General features: G+C 40.0%; 1 protein-coding gene across 9 annotated transcripts in view; it reads right to left on the reverse strand.

The window, feature by feature from the left end:
* Positions 1 to 22,115, reverse strand: part of LOC135484450 (heterogeneous nuclear ribonucleoprotein L-like) — a 73,556-nt gene that overhangs the window by 33,935 nt on the left and 17,506 nt on the right. For all 9 annotated transcript variants that reach the window (XM_064765925.1, XM_064765929.1, XM_064765928.1 and 6 more), the window contains one exon: positions 7,493 to 7,541. In XM_064765925.1, coding sequence (XP_064621995.1) covers positions 7,493 to 7,541 — 49 coding nt within the window. The remainder of the gene's footprint in view (positions 1 to 7,492; positions 7,542 to 22,115) is intronic.

The following is a 22,115-nucleotide window of genomic DNA, read 5'->3' on the forward strand; positions in this document are numbered from 1 at the left end:
GATGCTACTTCTAATCACAATTTCTGTCAACTGAGACTACTAATTTCAACTAACAAGATGAGACATGTCCATGGGGGAGCATTTTTTCACCATGAGTTACTTGATTTAATTGTTTTGAAGGATTCCGTGGAGGTGGAGGAACAGAAAAAAGAATGAGAACATTGAACATTTCCCCAAGAGCTTCTGCCAACAAAACGATTGTACCTAAATGTGTCCATTCCAATTACTGTGGAAAAAGATGAAAATACAAAACATTGTCTTCCTAATCAGTAACCTTAGGGAGGCCAAGGTTGAATCTTCTGATTTATCACCATGATCAGAAGTAGGAGAGAGGAAGACCGTTCCAATAGACGCTGTGTTCCTCATATGACTTTCATGTATTAAGAAGCATATTAAACTGGGTGTCTCCCGATTAAAACCACTAATCTTCAAAGACCAGAGTGACCAACAGAATAGGTTTCACACCTTGCATAAAGAAGTTGAAAATGGCTGCAACAAAAAGCTAGTCTTAATGAAGTGAGTCAATAAATGCAGTGAACGCTAGAGAATATTTACGAAAGAAGTGTTTCTGGTAGCTTGTCCATCTTTTTTCCTTTTCCACATGCCATTGCATGTCATGAGGATGGTTACGTTTTTCTGATCTGTTGGTTTTCTCCCCACATGCAGTGAGTGGCGTGATGTGCCATCATGGAGTCTTGCTTTATAGGAGGCAGAGCAATGGCACTTGGTCTGTCAGCAGTTTGGTTCTTGACCCAGAAGGCAGAATGTCATCGATTTGATTTCCACACTACCCATTCCCTCCTTGCCATGGGCAAGTCACTTCACTTCAGAGGATATGGAGGGGAAATCGCTTTTAGCATAGCTAGTGACCTTCACATCCCGGATTCGAGCTCAACTCCCCGGGGAGTATCACGTCCAAGCTGGAAGTATTCAGCACTCTATTCACTCCTGGGTGGGGAGAAGCAAGCAGGGTTAAGTGCCTTGCTCACGGACACAAAGTCAAAACAGTGGTGATCTTTCCGAGAGCTGAACCCACGACCGTCTGATTATGAACCCAGCGCTTTAAACCACAAAGATTCTAGCGTACATGTACCTAATTATATTCTGTAGAGCTACAACAGTGCTGGCTACTAAACACACACTGCCACATTGTACATCATGTTTTTTCTGAGCTCTGATCTCTCTTGGCAGACTATATCTCATCAGTTTTCATCGCGCATGATACATCAAGTCCGCTCAAGTACTCGAGGGAATCTAGGGACAGGCTGCAATAGAGTGCAACCAATTTATCACCGACAAGCGGCCTACCTGCAGCAATTGACAAGATGATGCAGAACGAAGAAAAATCTCACCATTTCACCTCAGCAAGGAAACATTACTTCTGTATGAACAATCATGAGCTGATGCTTATTATGGGCCAAATAATACTCGTTATTGACAATATAATTCTTTTTCTGGTTGGCAAGAAGCCAACAATGCCAAAATCTGACTCTGTATAACTCTATTTGGAATATACCGCAGTACCTTAGTGATGTCAACCGGATTATTCGCTTTTTTCCTTCAATTTGCTTCGACACACGTTTTCATTAATTAGCGTTATTCTCTTTTTCTTCGTTGCTGCCTCTGCATGTAATTACATTGTCACCAATTTAAATTATGCTCCAATGAATGCACTTGATCCAAATCAGTTCTCAAACCCAATTCTGAGCAGTTCCTAGTCAATTTCATTACAGCCGAAGACACTTTCTGAAATTGGATTTTGCACGTTTTTCTTGTGCCTTCTCGGATAACCTTTAAACTCACATCAGAAAACGACTGTTTCTGCTAACTTAGATTTGGCACTCTTCTCTTCGGTGTGTTTGACATGCAGGCTGGTTGATTACCCAATGGCCTGTGGAAGGATAGTTTGGTTTTTCTGTCAGTACGATGAGACTGCAACAGCCAATTGAATGATTGATATATCTCCAGAGAGGATGGTTTAATGATCTTGGGAGTAGCCCAGCTGTGTCTCCTCGACTGGAAAATCATGATTGCCCACAACAACCACGGACAAATCATGAGTTGTCCTCAAAGAATCTGAACATGAAATCCTGCAGTCTTGTGTAAACTTGTCCGTCAAAACTTCTGCGGCAACAATAGGATGGTAAGTGTCCAGTGTGTAAACAGTTGTAAGAAACCAGAATCTGAGTGCTAAGTCAGGCCTGCCCATCACAACCACTGACAAATCATGAGTTGTGCTCAAAAGGATCTGAACATGGAATCGGACATATGTGAATTTGCTATTCACAATTGCTCAGGCAACACTATGATGGCAGTGTCCAGTGCAGCAACACGAGTAACGTCCAAGTGTCTAAGTGATGGCTATACGGAGGGTGCACCCGAGAGTAGACATAGTCAATGTGCTCAGAGGATCTAAACATGACTGCCATGCCAAAACACCAAAGCAGGGTCACTGTTGTCCTGGCAGTTTGTGTCTGACTCTTGTGTTAATGCACTCAAGTATCACTGTTTTCCAATGCAGATGACACATTTATCAAGTTATGTATGCATATGTAGACACTGAGTGGTTGAGCTGTTCCTTTGAGTGGCAGAGTCACAAGCTAAGCCAGTAATGTAAGTGAAATTGATATGGTTTGCTTGCACTAATGCAAGTGAACGATCTGCTTGTACGATCTTGGTCAAAAATGAATGAGCAGTAGTCATTCTTTTGCAACTTCGTGCTATTGATTCAATGATATCATTATTGACCACAACAATAAATTTTATCTGGCAATTCATGTTGGATTTGAATATCAAAATGAAATCTGCAACTACACTCACAACAATGTCCATTGGTCATTCCTAGCATACCTTTAAGCTAGGGACAAAAAACCTGAAGCTCATTTACTTTAGAACCAGACTGTACACCCATTGCAATTGCATGAGATGAGCTGTCAGCCAGCTACTGTCATAATCAACTCTGATGCAGTTGCAGTGTAACACGCTGTGAAAAATTATGGAAAAAAATCTTGGTTGATGGCAGCATTTTTTTGCTGTTAGTGATGAATATTATGTTTTTATAAGGCTGGTGCAGGCCGAACTTCATTAGAAGCGATGGAGGCAGTTTAATATACCTTACAGCAGCAATATCTTCTTTAAGTGGTGTCTTTTTTTAAATGAATTAGAAAATCTCATCACTCAAATCATCTTTCGAGAGATTACATCACTTTTTCTTCTTTTTGACAGAAATCTAAAACTAATAGCAGGACTTTTTGCACTACTAGTCATATAAGCCAATGCTAGTCGTTACTGCGGAAGACTTCAGCAGAATACCTCCCAGCAGCTTCCGATAGCTTTGCAAACCGTCCTAATATGACAATGCTATAACTTGGCTTGGCAGAAACCCGAGCAGGCAACCCATAGGCACAGCCAGCAGCTCAGATAGACAATATCACAATTGGTTCCACTACCACAGGCCACACTTTCAGGGCTACTAAAGAAGACTATCAATTTCACATCTGGCTTTTCTTGCTCTTTGCTTACGAAAATATGGCTTTCCCTACCCAGGAAGCGAAAAGAACAAGTGTTCCTTCTCCACAACACCAAGCTTATCTTCTGTTTGCACTTTTTTCTGGTTATCGTATTCCCTATGTTTGCCTGGAGGTAATTTCCTCCAACAATAGCTGGAGTCAGGGGTTGGTGCATTTATTATTCTTTGCATTAGATTTTCTGTAGACAGTTGCCTTAGGTAGCTAGCTAGTACGCAGTAACTTCTACACAGGACATTTTATGTCCCTCTGGTGCATAATTTTTCTGGTTGATTATCACATGAAGCTAACATTGTAACTTCCTCATTTGCCCAAAGATATGCCCAAGATGGAAACCACCCTTTCGTTACTAGTGACAACCATAGCTACAGCACTGCAACAACAGTGGTGATATAGAATGTCGCCAGTCATTACCACTGACCTTATTGGCATTGCTGATTGGATGTTCATGGTTGAGAACAGGCAGAATCCAGTAGACGAACTATTCATGTGGTTGCTGTTCTGGCTGAATTACGATGCCCACAAGAAATGTTTTCGCTTAGCATATTCGTTGTGTGGCAGTTGCAGTTCTTCATAGATTGACTATCGATGTTGTCCAAAAAAAACTTTGTAAGTTCAGCATGCTCAAGGTCTCGATGAAGGATAATTGGCAAGTAAGGAATCAGTATCGAATTGTCTTAATTGCCTGCTTTAGTCAAGGTTGTGCCCAATGGTTTTGTTTCCATTTCTGAAACTTAGTATTGAGACACAACTTGGATCTTACACGATACCAATGGCACAAACGTAATATCTAACCAAAGCTAACGGAGCTGCTCATTCCACCATTCACATCCCCCAGAGTCTTCAACGGAAGTTTCAAGTGGCTCAGAGAGTCTCTTCACCAGCAGCACCATATCATACCTTAGACAATATTGATTTTGGTCCAACAAGTAAATGGCACTTGCCTTATTCTTCTCGAAAGCAAAACCGATGCTGTTGCCTGTCTTTAGAAATCCACTCAAGGGATAAATGTCAAGAGTGGCAGGTTTTTCTGATGCAAATTGACTCAGGAGTCAGCATGACAAGTGAAGCTGAAAAATAGTTAAGCAGGCAAATTCTACCGAAAGTTTCCTTAGCACACTGGCCAATGGCTGGGTACTTGTTATCTCACAGGATAATGTTGTACCCAAACTATATTTGAGTATCGTTCAGGTGTTCCAATTTAATGTTTCGTAAATGACTATCGCTGAGTATCGTCAGTTATCGCCTCAAAATTTCTGGTAGGGAGAGCCGTCCATTGACATCTTTCTTTGTTATTATGGTATCCACTTTTGCTGATGATCTTCACTTTGTAAAAATCAACAGAAGCTTCTTCAATTAACTTGTTCTTTCTCTCCATGGCATGTCAGTGAAAAACAGGATCAACAGACTCCTGGTAAGCAGCTTTGCTGACAGTGACAGTGGAAAACACGCATTTGATAGTAAAAAGTTGTTTTCACTGAAATGGGATTAGTTCAGAAGGCAGCTATAAATATTTGATGGGAATTTGTGAGATAATATGTAAAAACATTGGATCAGCAACATTGATGCCAGATATTTTTTTAGAACCACGTTGTTGACAAAAAGTCTTCAAGTGATCATAACCAAGCATGTTAATAGTAGGCTAATCAATATTCTCCACTACCACTTGTAGTTTGTCTCCTAATAGCTTCATCACCAAGGGCACAAAATTGATTTCACCCAACATAACAGCATTGTCAAAGTGATAAGAGTCCTGAATCTTTAATTTCCTTTATGGAATGCAATCGACACGCTTGTTGTGTATTCTGTATGCACACAATGCACATGGTGGGGTTCACACTGCGGAACCGCCAGATCTAAATAAAAATATTTCAAACCATGCCACACGGATTAGCAAAATTGTGATTTTATTTCATAAATATGCTTGTTTCAAACTTTATCAAGTGATAAAATGGTACAAACTTTCAACTCTTCATTCAGGTATGTGACAAATGCTCTAACAGAAAATAAAATATTCAATAGTTTTGTCAGAATAACATAGTCACAGTACTTTTGACTTATGGTTGATGCCAACAAAATTCAGTGAGACTAGAGACAGAATAGGATTCAAAATAGCTTCTTTTTTTTCATTGAATTGTGCATTAAGCTTAGTACCACTGAACTCTCAACAACTCTTCAAAGCAACCCATCCAATCTGCTCCACCAACAGTAGAACGATTCAACAATCCTTTTGATCAGTCAATTTCTTCAACATCACGCACAAGTCAAAGTCATCTTACGGGATTATTAGGCGCAATCAAAATCTAAAGATGTATACTCCAATTTAGATTTAAATTTATATTTAAATTTAGCATCAGAAGGAAACCAAACGATGACATTTTACAGGAACGTGACATGGGAAAATGTATCAAGCGAAAGCCGACTTAGCGAAGACGTCTGACAATGTTTGTGAAGTATCACAATCATATGGAAGAGTCTTAAGCTAATGGCTGAAATCTTAATTGAATATTCAAATAAAGTAAAACCTGACTCATGTGCACTGCCAAACCAGAGGCCAAGGAGGCCGTCCTACATGGCTTCTTGACAAATCCTGAACACAAGAATTATCCCCTTTTTGAAAATTTTTCACATTTCATAAGAAATGCCACTCAGCCACTCCTATAAAGCTTCTTCTCTTTCCATATGATCTAACCAATAATCTGTGGCATTCTAAAGATGGAAATGGAGATAATTCCCCCGCCTCGAACTAAGTGGGATTTCTCCGCTCCTCAAATTTGGCTTAAATGACATGTTCTATCCATAAACAACAACCACGGCTTTGAAGATAATCATCCGCCGATACGATTGTTTTCATAGCAGAATAACCTGCATGATCTCTTTTTTCGAGGAAATCGACATTATCTTCTGAAAGGATGGCACACGAACACATTAGAGACAGCTCTTTTTAGCAGACGACAGAGCTATTGCTTTTCATGAGAGAAACAATTGGAGTAAATTGATATGGACGAGGCAGCTGACACAGGGTATTAAAGAATTGAGGCCGCAATCCTAAACGTCAATCTTTTTTGGAAATGGAAGCCAGCGTAAGCTCATCATTGTTGGAACAATCAACAGGAATTAACATGACAATGACTCTGACAGGGGAACATTAAAGGATAAGCCTGCGGACATGTGTCGACTTTGCGGTTTCTTCTGACACATCAGTTGTCTCAATCAAAGCTTAGCAACGTAGCACGTTCGACCAGGCACATGATGCCGTGTTAACTGCTACGTGTTGTGGCGGTGTTTGAAATGAGATGAGAGGGTTTTGTGTTTCTCGGAGCCACACCCAGTGCATGGAGCATGTTGTAAATGCCTCAGATTTCTCGGCAGATGGCGGCGAGTGCATCAGCATCGAGCTGTAGCAAGCAGTTCATCTACTTCATGGAAAACTTCAAAACACAAAACCAGCAGATTGTGGCTTGACTGGCCTTGACTGACACAGCACTGAGCATCTAGTCAATAGATTCAAAATTCTATTCAGTCACTACGGAGAAATAAAACAAAACTTTGGATGGAAATTTTCACAAGGTTGAACTGATGCAATGAATACCAATGGATACTTGGGTTCAAATTAGTGTGGAGACGCTGCTCCGAATATGATGACACAGTGGGGAGCTCGTTTCAAGGAATGAACGAGAATTTTATTCGAGTCGTTGCTATGACATAAATAGTTCATGAAATATGATTATGAGACAAGCGTATTTCTGCTGAAGGCTGAAGTAAAGCGCCGCCCAGACAAACAATCTTAGTCACTGCGCGACCTGCGATCATAATCAAGTGCTCTGTGAAAGTAAAACTGTAATTCCCAGGTTTGATGTTTGGTTATTCTGGGTACTGGGTCTTCATACAAAGGATACTCAAGATTTTACAAGTAAGACAGAAAGATGGTGTATCGCGGTATCGCTATAGAAAATTCAACTTACCTCAAATTCAACAAGTGCCTGTTTTTTCTTTGGCATCATCAATATATAGCTGTAAAGAGAGAAACAAAGACTATTATAAGGAGTGGAATGGGGTACTTGGCCCTTCAAACAACTGAAGCAGAAGATAGAATGCAACTGATACACACTAGCTACAATGGCATCACTTTCAACATCATGATACCACCTCAAAATACTCTGCCAGTAGCAGTACCACTGATGATAACACCCAAACTGATCATCCAACTTATCTCATCAAAGGCTTCTTTTTAAGATCTGTCATGACATGCATATGGGGATTGCACAAGCAATCATTTCACACAAAAAACATCAGTAATCTTCATCATTGATCTCCCACAACACGAGAGCAATCATAAACCATTCCACCACACTTTTACATAATCCATCTAAATCTTTCATGACACGATCCAGCCTCCCCCCATTGGCTTTCACAAGGCCTCCCCTGAGGAACCCCATCCTTAAAGCTCATCAGTTGTGCCCGAGACGGACTCTGGGCTTTCAGTAATCTAAAACTTTCATGACACGGCCTCCCCTCAGGAACCCCATCTAAAAACTCACAATGAACATCCATTGTGCCCAACAGGAAATAACTCGAAATCATTCCATCATATTACTTTCAGTAATCTAAATCTTTCATGACATAACTCAACCAACTGGGGCTCGACAATCTTGTTAGTCCTCCTGCTCTAATCATACCATGAATTATAGAGGACTCGGAACACGCATCAATCTTGACGACTTTAATAACAATTTATCACACAATTACTTTATGATATTCGAGTGCCACATCAGTTGCCTAATGTGTTTTTGAACAGCAAGATCGCTTAGGCAGAAATGGCGGGAATAAGTGGTTTAGGATCAATATATGAACGGTGTTTACACCAAGAAGGAGGCGGGAATTGAAAGCGTTTTGATTGGCTTTGGCAGAATCCCAGCTCCGGCTAAAGGGATCAGGATCTCATGCTCTTTTATGGGCTAGAAGCAATCTCAGCCTCAGGCAGCGGTCAGATGTGATTTACCTCAGACCGTTAAACTTGTACATGTAACTTCTTATAAGGAATGACAAAAGTTGTTAAAGTTGTTGTTGCTGCTGCTGGTAAACAAGGGCAGAGCCTATTTCTTCCATGGCCATGGGGCAGCCAAGCACAGCATGTAACAATACCGCAACGTATCTTGCAGAACAAATCAAGACATTCATGCTACAATCCATCCCGACCCTTCCCCTCCAGCCAAGAGAAACACACTGAACAAAACCCTGGCACCGAGATAATCAAGCATTGTTTTCTTTTTCTGGGGCTGTTGATTTAGATCACAGATTGTTATTGTTTTCGATGATGATCTTGATCTTAGCAAGAAAAGACCATCACTGTCCTAAGGCTTATTATTGCTAGGTATGTTATCAGTAATGCTACCAATAATGGGCAAATGTTGTTGTAAGGGGCAGAGCATGCAGTTCAGTGAGAAACAATCAAACATTCCACAGACCATAAGTATGAGTGAAATGACCAATCACTCCTCACTCACATCATAGAAAGCACTGAAAGAGAGCACTTGTTGGCACTCTCTCTGAGGTGTTTGCTCTCTGAGGTGTTGGGATGCGGCCTTCACCACAATGGACAGCACTATGGATGACAAACACTCACTAATCATGCCAACAGTGACCTATAAGCAGTCCGCACATCACCTCGCTGACAAACTGCCTGTGTCACCTAGAGCAACCACTTCGCAGAACCAGTTCAATGCAGAAACCACCCAGGAGCACCGGTCCCAGCGGCAGCATCCCACTCTCAACAGACAGCGTCAAATGAACCGAAAACATAACATGATTAGTGCGTTACTTTACGCAGTCACTAATAGACTGATATTTTAATTACCAAGTATAACTGGTATGATTATAACGAGCTCGTAGTATATCCATTTCAGAGCCTGACATGAGCTGTTGGCATTCGATCATTCATCCCGCGATGATTATAATGGCTGTGTACATTACATAGTTCATTCAACATCTTTTTATGACGATCGCTAATGATAACTCGGCTACAGTACACTGAACTGATGGCTATCGCGCTAATTGTGCAATTGTTGATATGTGAATGGAACTGAGCGGAATGGGATGGATCAGTTATCAGCGGCTATTCATCAATAAATCAGGACAGTTAATGAAAGCGCAAGTCAGCACTGCAGTCCTTTTTGAAATATTTATGTTTTACATCTGTAACAAAGTATCTGAATCACAGCTGAATACTACAATGTATCATGTACACTTTATTTATTCACACCCTGTGAAGCTCTAAAACTGGTGATTCTCATCAGGAATACCGACACTAACTAGCCATTATCTATCATGTATCATTTTTACACATTTGTGGACATAACTAAACTTCCACAGCAAACAGCAGAAGCCCCATCCCCACTATCCACCACATCCCCACCCCCATATCGCCAAAAGTGATAAGCAAGGCATTACGACCAGATCCGACTACAAACACTTTTTATGTCTAAATAATCGTGTTATTTCTGAAAACAGATGAACAAGTCCAACAAAGGCAAATGTGTTATCTTTCCCACGCACACACTAAGGAGATTGAGACTTCATACAGGATATCAAAGGAACTTCAGACAGCTTTTTTCATCGAGCCTGCTGCGTGCAAATTATTCACATATAGAACCAATTGCTGTTTTAGGAACTATTTGCACTTTTTGTGTGCAATACCGTGAAGGAAATGAAGAGTTTTGTCTCAGTAGGCCCATGTACATTATGAGAACGTCCCTACTGAGATGCCCCATGTCTGAGTTTCAGATAAATGTCTCGTAATGAATGTTTCCATCAATGAAGACCAATGTTCCCATCAATGACAGGCCATACCGTCAAGATGACATGATAATTTCATGCAAGGGCAGTGATGCATTCATTTGAATCCTGCTGCAGATTATTTGTGGACCTAATCCACTAATCTATGAGACAAAGCTCGGATAAAGCATGTTCCTTTGTAAGCTTTGCACTTGTTACTGAAAGTGCCACCTCCGCAGCAAGATCAAGATAACACAGATAGTCAAAATGATACTAACGGATCATGATATGACAGGAGTAGTCATGTTTGGTTCCTAAACGCATTGGAAGCATATTTTCAAAAGCTGCAGTGGGCAGGGAGTCGAGATCAGTTGACCAATGGCAGCAATGGCTGGACTGGGGGAGTTAATACCCCATCAGGGATCGCCATAACATTAGGCAGCAGAGTAAATGGTGTTTTCTGAAACTCGGGGGATTTGCTGAGTGACAATATTGGACCATTATCAACTCTGTCAAATGGGACTGCACTGGAATGGAAGCAACTGTATAGAACTGTATTTCATTCCCTATGGAAATGATGGCCCTGCGCTAACATCTACTTTTAGAAGACAAGTATTCGAAAATGGTGTTTGTCTGGTGTCTTGACAACAATGAAGGGAATACAGCCATGGTGAACAAACTTTTATGGCCTTTTATCTCCAAATTGTCCTTCAAATATCCATCTGAATAATGAATTCAATCACCCTACAAATAAAGATGGTTGTCTGTTGGATCATCTCATCTGATTATCCATAGTGCAACCTCCCCAGAGATGTAGAAACAGGTTGTATATTACAATATATTCAATCCTAAAATTATGATGATATTGGACCAAGGCATAACCACTAATACAGCCAGATATATTACCATTATCAAAAGATGAGAAATGACATTCCATCACTTTCCCAAATTGAAGGATGCATCATTCTAAAGCCAAGGATCAGAGGCATACTCTCAAAGCTGTACAATTACAGATTGGACCCAAATTGGACCAATCCAACAATCCTCTTATACAATACTGCAAGATTTACCACCATTTATCTTGAAATAACATTGCGCCATTTGCCCAAATTGAGGGATCAGATACATACATTCAAATCCACACAATTACATATTGGGACCCAAATACGACTGCTAATACAGCTAGAGCAAGATTTATCACCGTTTAGAAGATGAGGACTAACATCACAGATAGCATTTTCAATGGTTTTGTCAACATTATCAGCGGTCGATATTGGCGTTATTGGACGAACATGAATTGTATGAGTGGACGACCCACATCCAGCCATCATGTTGAGTTGAGGTTTGATGGAACCCAGTGCTGCCCATTCTGAGGGCACCATGAAGGGTTTTAAGGCCTATTTTATAGAACAAATGCAGTAAATATGATACTGGATTCCTCTGTACAGGCAGGCATGTCTAGCCTGGGGACTACCAATGTCATCATGGACAAATGATAAAAGGATCATATTCTTAATGTAGCCTTGTGATCAAAACAAAAGCATGAAAAACATTCCTTTTTGATTGATAGTATCTTGCTGGTAACTGCAGGGAAGAGGCACCAGTGTCAAAATGGTATTGTTTCAGACTGACAGGCCCAAGCACCAAAGTGAGGGGTGATTCTACAACCTTACCTACCCGAATACAAATAGAGTCAAGAGACCTGCACAAGTAAAGGTCACCTCTATCACCATCAGATAGCTGACCAACAGCGATAGCCACATGAGTGATAAAGATCCACCTCATACCAGCCAACACCTGATTGGCTTTATAGTACGCACCCCTGATGATCAGAAAATCTGATTGTCGGGGAATAAAGACTGGGTTCATCTGATTACCGTCCAGCCAAACCGTGGCGAAGATGAGACCAGTCGACTTGACTTACAGAATCATTGGCCATCAAAGGCATGAGGGCAAGTTCTATCATCGAGTAATGAATCATAGATGAAGGAGAGGAATGGAGGCGCTTGGATGTGGCAAATAGTGATGTTTTGAATGAAGGCAATACTAACTGGTACTGCCAATACCAATTCTAATTGGCACTATCAATAGCCAATGATGAACATTGGTCTTTGAAACCCTGTGGGTTATTTTATCGTTGTGAAAGGTTGAATCAGAGATAAAAGACAGAAACGGGACAGTTCTTTAATCTGACCAGTTCTGACAGAGAACAAACCTTCTCAATTCCACTGGTATCATCATCCTTATGGCCTTTTGACACACCAGTAGCCTTTCACAATGACATTTTAATGTCAGTTGTACTACTGCGATCTATCAAATTGGATAACATGAGACCAAGGCAAAGAAGTCAGTCTAGAAAGTATCCAATCCTCGACCATATATAATCTTGTGACTTGTCAATGAAGGCAGTTTCGATGGGTATCAATATTACAAATGGTCTTTTGGCACAAGAGCAGCCAGTAACAGGATAAGTCATACCCAAGGAAGTCCCTGAGTATTCTAGGGCAATACACCAACAAGAGAGAAGGTATTCTGTCCACAAATGACACCAAAGGCTCTTGGAATGGATGCAGCCATTCATGTCATTCACAGCCAATACCAACATCAAGATGGATTACATACGACTTTCGACACAACAGTATAGCTTGTCTCTTAACAATGGCAAAATCAGCTTTGAAGTCCCTCTACAGGGTCAGTTATTAAGCATAAAGAATAAAAGGATTACCCGACAGCAGAGTTTGCCCTCATTGACTTGTTAGCAGATACAAGGCATTAGCTCAAGAAGCCCAGCAAAAACAAGTCGGTAACATACAGCCAACATATACCACAGCTGCTAACATTTTCAGATAACGCAAACATGGAAAAGGTATTCAGATATGTTTCTCTCTTGAGATTCAGCAAGCTTTCGCAACAACGAATGTTAGTAAGTATACAATGGCACATGACAATGAAGTCGGTCAGTGCTTCTCCACAATTACCAGGGCTGTAGTTGAATAGGGATGGCTAAGCCGGAGATTCCCAACGGAACTCAATTCATTTTCTTTCTTTGAAAGCATTTTCCAATATACTGGTAACTCGAAACTGCCAACTACTTTTGGCGGTGGAGTGTTTACTAGAGAAGGGATGAAACGGAAATGGCCGATAGGAGACGACTTGATCTTGGATAAGACATTTAGTATAGCCAATATCCTTAGGTAGCATCTCAAGATTAGACCAACATGGGAAAAGTATTCAGACAAGTTCTCTCATGAGACCTGCCGAGCTAGTGATAAGCATACAGACCATGACAATGGAGAAGGGTAGTGATTCTTAATGATTACCAGGGCTTCGGGAGAAAAAGAACAAACAGGAGGAAATGCCCAGCGGAATTGGACTATCCATCTCATCTTTATATCAAGACCGATTCACATTCCTCCTCTTTCAATGGTATTTCGCGACTTGTAATTCATCTTGATGGTGTCTCACCGGTAAGACCTATCATGTATTTTCAATATTCGTTTAAAATAAGCAATAACAACGTTCTCAACGGTAAATCGACTAAGTGCGAAAGAGGGTTTTAACTCCAACATCGGAGCCACTTTATACAAAAATGTTGACGGAAAGAATTGATCTAGAACAGTTTCCATTAGTCCCTCTTTTTCTAAACACATACCTTCAACACTCGATCGAGAAATAATCTCCATACTTGTGCTGGCCGATGTGTGATCAATTCTCACGATATAGCATCATCGACGACAGCTGTTTCTGACATGGCGTTATCGTTGGCATGCCAACAGCGGCATCAGCGGCCGTTGATAGGGTTGCTAGGCAGTCAACCATTAAGATTACACGAGATCTGAGAAGATCGCCCAATGAAAAAGAGCATTAGCGACGAGACGTGTGCACAGCGATATCACCATATTCAAGCCATATATCATACTAATACCTTTTTGATAAGAGATATATTGGGAACAGTCCTTGACGACCCTGTTTGGGCAGTGAGGCCGGATGAAAAATTGGATTTTGTCAGATCCAGCTGTCTGGTAGATATTGGCTATTATATCTGAGCAAATACAAAGGTGTCACCTGAGAATATGATCAAGGATGGCCAAATCCTGAGGTTGAATATCAATGAACATACAATAGAAATAAACAGGATAAAAACAATTACTTAGAGACAAACTATAAGCTGAAATCTGAGTATTTACCTAATAATGGTGAAAAAAGTATCACTTTAGTCACTTTTCATGAGACTAGATCTTCAATGGTTTGACGCCCCTGAGAAAGAGTACCACAAAGAAAGTGGTGAATATACAACGTCTACGAAACGGTTTCAATTGCATCTTTGAAAGACGCAAGAAAGAAGTTACATTAGCAACTAAAAGCAAATGTTTCTCAATGCCTTGGGCTTTGCTCACAACAAAGAGAGAATGATGTTATGATCATGTTAGATTGTAATTTGCTTTTCTAACGAGGTATGTACAGGATGAGAAAAGAAGAAATGATACTTATACTATCAGATTGTTCCAATTCAAAAAGCACAAAGGCCGATGGGTTTGATATCATGATATCATAATGGATTAAGGATATGATTACCAAGCAGATTTATTCCCAAAGAAGATGACAGTATTTTTGACCATGACACTTATCTATCAACAGAATTCTCTGAGAGCCAGCCGTATAACTCTGTTAATTCTTGATAAGCTTACATGCTACTTGATAGGGTATTGACAGACAGAATTACCAATTAAAAAACCGCCCAACAGAGAACATGATTCTGTTGTAAATGGCCAGAAGACTGATCAATAACTAACATACGTCTAACTGATAGGTCCACATATTCAAGAGCCCACTTTTGATATTAGGCTCCAAGCTAATGGCCAAGAGGCCATGTCCTGAATAACACTCTTATGTACCTTCACTCTTGGGGGATTGTCTAGCTGACAAGAGCCACCCCTAACATAACTCTGAGATAAAAGGCAAGCCGGTAGCTGCATGGTCCATTAGAAAATTACAGTCTCATAAACCTAAGTCGTGATTCAGATAAATGTGACTTATACAGGATTAGTTCAAAGCCTAAAAGCCAACCATTACCAGCCATGATATTCCATGGTTCCAACAGTATCTTTCATGAAATGAGCTTTCAGAAAATGAGCTTTACAAAAGCAGAGAAACCTGGTGGTGAACCGGATCATTTGTGACCCGCTCTACCAAAACTAGGCGCTTGTCGCATCTGAACTTGACAGGTTGATACGGACTTGTTGTTCATTTCCCTATTGTAGACCTTTTGTGAAATGTGACCAAATCAGTTTGTAATAGATTTCACAAAAGGTCTACAATAGGGAAATGAACAACAAGTCCGTATCAACCTGTCGAGTTCAGATGCGACAAGCGCCTAGTTTTGGTAGAGCGAGTCACATTTTGTTACTGAGATGTATGATGTCAAAACAAACCGCTTATAAAATTGTACCCAACATAATGAATAACAATTCAGCATAACAAGTTCAGTTTGTTCAGCTCCACCCTATGTAATACTTAGTGGGAGTACTATTGTACAACTTCTGGAGGCATCCATCAGATAACCCAATAGCTCTCGCCTCAAGGCAGATAAAGCCCGAGACACTAAGCTTTGTTAATACGTAACACAAAGCATTTTGATCAGTTTTGGATGTTACTTATGCTCATTGTCAGTATCTATTCCCTCCGGGGCTTTATCATAATGGAATGACAACTCATTACAAGTGATGCATTGTGTAATGATTTAGCGAGGCGATGTGAAATATTCATTGGCAAAGAATTACATGTATATTTCAGGAGAAGTAATCTTTTTTGATATTAAGTTGTACTTTTCTATATAAAAGTGGCAAAAACTTTATATAAATAGTCAATAGTAAAAAGTACATGTATTAGTCATAAGGTGTGCTGTAAACATTGGCTCTAGGAAAATTCGTCCCCGGAAAATTCGTCCCTGGAAAACTCGTCCCCGGAAAATTCGTCCCCTTAGAAAATTCGTCCCCGGAAAATTTGTCCCCGAGGAAAATTCGTCCCTGGAAAATTCGTCCCCGAGGATAATTCGTCCCTGAGGAAAATTAGTCATAAGGTGTGTTGTAAACATTCTAGACCCAAAAAGGATGTGTTATTTTGTTTCACTACCGGGTAACTCAGGAAGATTCCATAGCTTGTTTTGAAGGAGTTCTGAAATTGCAGTGGAGGTCACACCAGAAGATGGAGACAGAGCAACCACCAACTATGTCCCAGTAGTGACCGAGGGCAATGGCAAGAATGAAGGCCAATATAATCCACTTCCATGGGCTTGTCAACAATGGGTGATATGAATAAAGGCTAGCAAATGCTTTTACTTCAATTTTGTACAGAAAGGCCTAGTGTAAATGTACATGGAGTTTCAGATAAAAGCAATTGCTAGTCTTTATTCATATCACCCAATAAGAATTGAGTTACCACTCGCTTGTGTGACAGGAAATATGGTATCTCGACAGTCTTGGATGATACCCAGATTGACCCAATCAGGAAGAACCTCATTAGTATGCATTCATGACTGGAATCACTTGTAACACATGGTCGCTGTGTTTGCCAACACGGAAATAACACAATCTCACTTCCCAAATAAATGACAACTGGTTGTTGACATCGGGTACATTCATAAATCTCTGTTGTCATCAATAAGCTGCTAATGAGGTATTAGCTAAACCAACTGACTTATGTCAGGATATATTCGCCATTACAATGGCAGACTTAATTGACGAAGACATATGACAAGGCCATTATGACAATAACTACGCTTGGTTATTGTCACTTATCCACAGAAATTACCAACTGCTAGATTAGTCGACAAATCTACAGACTTATGTCAGGATAGATTCGCCATTATCTGGCCAGAATAAGCTGACAATTACGACATTCATATGATCAGTCGTCACTTTACAACATCATCTACAACTGGTGAAGCATGAAACCACATCAGAGATTCATTGATTAGCTGGCTGATTATGTCAGGGTATGTTTTACGGTTGCCGAGTCAATTGACAAATTCATATGATCAGTTTCATCATGACATAAACTAATGTCAAACAGAACAGTGAAGGTTTCTGTCATAATAGAGATCTGTATAAATAACAATCAACAGGATGTGAAGTAATTATATTCACTAGAACTACCAGTATGTTTGAACAGGTTTTGAACTGTAATTGCCAAGGTTCAATTATCTCCATTAGCGACTTTGGTAACTTGGTCAAATGGTTGATCAACCACATGCTTTCACAGTTTGATGATGAAGCCAGTTGCTGTTTACCATGAGGCATTCACATTGACCTGCTTAAAACTTTCACAAGAAAGTTCTTCATTCTTCATTTTTCAACTACAGCACCCACATAAGCCTGATTTCACGCCAGATTTGATGGAAGATGCAGAATGTTTTAATGGACTCATTGCTTGAGGCTGATCAGCATCTATTGTTAATTGGATCAGAAATGCAACAATTAGGCCTTTGGCATCATGACGGATGACATGGCTTGTAAAGAGCTTTTATGGAGGAAATCAGCTAAAAGGTCTAGAACAGGATACTACCGGATACAGAAGCTTATGATAGCCTCCTACTGATTAACCATATATTGTAATCAAAGCTCTCTGAAATGCCATTTTAACAGCTTGTCACACAGCCTTTCCAACGTTTTACAATCTGTAACCAAGCCTACCTTCTTTGAAGGAATGGATGAGATTTTAAATTGAAAGCACTGATTCTATAATTCTAATCAATTGCTTTCACTGCAAGATGTTGGAGATCCAAATATCCTCAGATTATTGATGGTAAAACTGTTGAGATAGAAATCTCAGATCATCTCATTAACTGAAGACTTTACAAAAACTTGGGTTCTTATCAGCAATCAATGCATCACGAGAATTGAACACGATCAAGTTTTTTTCAAATTAAGCTCAGCTAAACTTTTGTGCTGAAAGAGGAAGAACTACCTAATTGAAATTGCTGCAGCAATTGAAAGAAGCCCAATCTCGCACTGAAACTGGGCTTCTACATTTTTTTCTGCAACTTGAATAAAACCCCAAAACATGGAAAAAATTTCTCAGTATTTTGAACGTGACCTGAATGTGAGCAATGAGGGTAGTTCTTGAAAATCCAAATTGCCTATCACGTTTTGTTGCTGGCAGGTCTCGACCCAAATGGTCGATAAATCCATACATGCACTGGGAAAAGATTGTCTGTTTACAATGTTTTCAATAAGTAAGGTATTCAGCAAGACAAAACCATAATCAGTCAATTTGTTTACTTTTTTCACTTCAACAACCCACGCACCATGAATTGCTTTCATGCACAATCCAATTTTGCCAGCAGGGCATCGGATTTCATTTCATATTGATAGCCTTAGAAAAAGAGCTTGTTATTATCAACAAAATATTAAAATCCTACTACTTCAAGCATCATATTTCCCACTGATTGCCCGAGATACTGCAGAAAACTATCAATATTGATTAAACATAATGCCAATAAGCAACTAGGAAACCATACAACATTGCGTTGGGCGGGAAATCTTGATTGATTTTCAAAGCCAAACCATGGAACGCCCTGGATACCATTTCATAACGGTGGTATATTGATTGCTGCAAGATGGATTACTTCTAACCACAGTAACGTGGGAGGATCGAGAAGAAAAGAGTAAATGGAACAGACTTTAATTCACTATATTTTCACACCGATCGCCATTGCAAACTTGCTTCACCTCAACATAGAAATAGCTGTGGTCAGCTCCACATGGTGCTGGTGGTGTCAAATATGAAATCGACAATGATCTCAAACACTTGTACAAGTATATATTTGCCTCACACTAGAAAATGCATCACTGCCGCTAATCCCAGACAGAGGCTGCAATATATTCAACCTTGAACATCAGAATCAGGGAAGAGAGATTCAGAACTTATTCTGACAAGCCATCACCATCACACCGATGACGAGGTGATGAAATAAGGCAGCAACATATATCACTACTTCAATATTGATGCATCAGCAAGTCCCATCGGCTCGCCCGGCTACACAATTCAGCTAATGGAGACCTCATTCGGTGCAAGATAGGATGAGGCACAATTGGTAATCAAAGATACTGGTAATGATACGAGACAGATGGATTCCTTGCTAGCATGACAACTTCTCCTTAAGGTGCTCATCCTACCATAATTGACACCCCAGGAGATTACTCAACATCATGATTGATGAACAAGGGCCAACTCTTGCTTCACATAAACTTGGCAGGTTGTTTCGGGAGACAGACATAACTCATTTGATTCTTAATTTTCGATTAAAATTCTGCCAGTATTGTTTTTTTTAATAAACTAACATGCCATGCGCGCCCGTAGCTAACAGATATAACTCCTGAAGGGACAATAGGTCAAGGTTATGTTAAATTCTCAAACAGAAAATCCTCCAAGTACTATTTGAGAATATGTCATGTATTACTATAAAGGCAAATATGGTAATTTTCATTCCTATTAGGTTGCAACTTGAATAATCATGCTGCACTTCACTATTGTCATCTGAGCAAATATTATTTGAAGATCTGCCAACAATAGGCATCTGAAAAGCTGTGAAATATGACAATGAGGTGAAAGGAATGTGCTCTGTTCAATAATGGCGTAGGCCTAGATCTGATGATGCACCCGGGCTATTTTAGTGGGGAGACAATGCCCAGATTATATCTATAGGATCTGAGCAAACCTACTGAATAAAATTGCACATAACATGTTGAGCATCAACGTGTAAAGAACTGATAGGAAACAATGCCAAACAAAACAGTTTTATGAAAGTGTACATGAAAGTTTTAGAGCAAATAAAAACTTGCTTTGCCATCCCAAAGTACCAGTTAAACTTGTGAGAGCCTCGTTGCCAAGAGATTTAACAGACGCTTTGCAAATTTTGCAAAACCTTTATGGGTGCAAATCTCTGTAGTGTGCTATAAGGGACCCACATTGAGTTCATCCCAAACCCCTTGAAACTCAGTGTGAATATTCAGAAGAGCCAAGTCGATCTACTTCAAGTGGCAGGTGTTTTCAGCAAGAGAGATATATCTCACAGAAATCCGATTGTAGTCATGGCAAATACCTCACCATTAACACATCAAACGATACCATATAGCGGCTCTTATAGTTATTTCATTCAACAAAACGTGGCCCTCACCAACTCTGAATCTACAGACATGAAAGTCAGAGAGCAGTGAGAGTGTGATGTACAATGCCAGCCGAGCAAAAAGACTGCTGTCTTCACCCAAAGGCAAAATGAACCACAAAGCATATAAGTCCACAGAGAATAGAATATGTCTGTGCATGCTCAACTGATACTGCTTTAGTATTAACAAGCACAGAATGTGCAAATCCATGCTGATATTCCCTGTTTTTCCCCTGGGGTATCACATCAGATATCTGAAGATTAAGACAGAAATAACAACGACCAGGTCACTAGGTGCTCTATTGGTTCATGCCCATTTCGCCTTGTCTTTTTTCGCCTTTTCCCATTTTGCCTTTAAAAAATATACATTTTGCCTTCTCCTATTTCGCCTTTTCCAATTTTGCCTCTTCCCAATCGGCCTTATTCTATCTCGCCTTTGTCTTTTTTCGCCTTTTCATTTTTCGCCTTATGCTTTTTTGCCTCTGTTTTATCTTGCCTTATCACAAGTTGCCTTATCCATTCTTGCCTTCGTCTCAGTTTGCCATTGTCTTAATCTGCCTTCTCCTATTTCACCTTGTCCTAATTTACCTTTGTCCTAATTCGCCTTCATCCTATCTCGCCTTTACCTGCCCCGCCTTTGTATTATTTCGCCTTCTTCCCATTTCGCCTTCTTCCTACTTTGCCTTTTTCTATTTTGCCTCTTCCCAATCCGCCTTATTCTATCTTGCCTTTGTCTTTTTTCGCCTTTTCATTTTTCGCCTTATGCTATTTTGCCTCTGTTTTATCTTGCCTTATCACAAGTTGCCTTATCCATTCTATAGTTATTCAATTCAATATCGTTAACTGTTTTATTAAATTTACATAGTTTGATATTGTATACTGTTTTAGTTTCATATTTTTATATTAAAGAGGAAATATATTCATCCATTATAAAACGTTAGTTTTATCCTTTTCTTGGATACCAAGTTAATAGGGCAATTAGTTATATGACTGGATAATGTCATAACTTCCAACAGTTTTAATGTTCTCTTTTGAGTTAATCTCATAAAAGCTCTGAATGTTGGAGATATGGTCCCAACTCCCCAGCTCCATCAGCTGCAAACCCCTCACTAGCACGATATCAAGTATTCGTATCAGTAACTACTAGTACTTTACTACACTCCTGATGCAGTGGACTACCCTAGTGTCACTGAGACAAACCGTAATAAGTACCATGTTTCACTCCTCCACTTCAAAGTCTCCAACTCATTAAACCTTCTTTCTGACGACTTAGAGATATTCCCAGACCATTCAGCTAGTCTTTATTGGCATCCACATCACCTACACCGGCAAGTACAGCAAACGAAATTGGCAACATGTGTAAGTAAAACAGTGACTTACATGTTTACATGAAAAATATCAAAATGTGAAAAGAAGATAATAGCTGCGCTTACACCACGAAATATTGGTGGACCAATTGCACGTACACCACCACAAATTGGTTCGGCAATCCATTGCCGATACAAATTGCCGAGCGAATTTGTCCCACCAAGCTTGATGGTCCAAATTCGCCCGGCTTGTTGAAAGCTCGGCTTTGTCGTGGTGTAAGCGCAAATGGATCGGCAATTAGCTAGTTAGATGGTTCGGCTCCAGGTGGCGTTTTCGAAATG

Source organism: Lineus longissimus, chromosome 3, assembly GCF_910592395.1.
Source record: "Lineus longissimus chromosome 3, tnLinLong1.2, whole genome shotgun sequence".
Lineage (NCBI taxonomy): Eukaryota > Metazoa > Nemertea > Pilidiophora > Heteronemertea > Lineidae > Lineus > Lineus longissimus.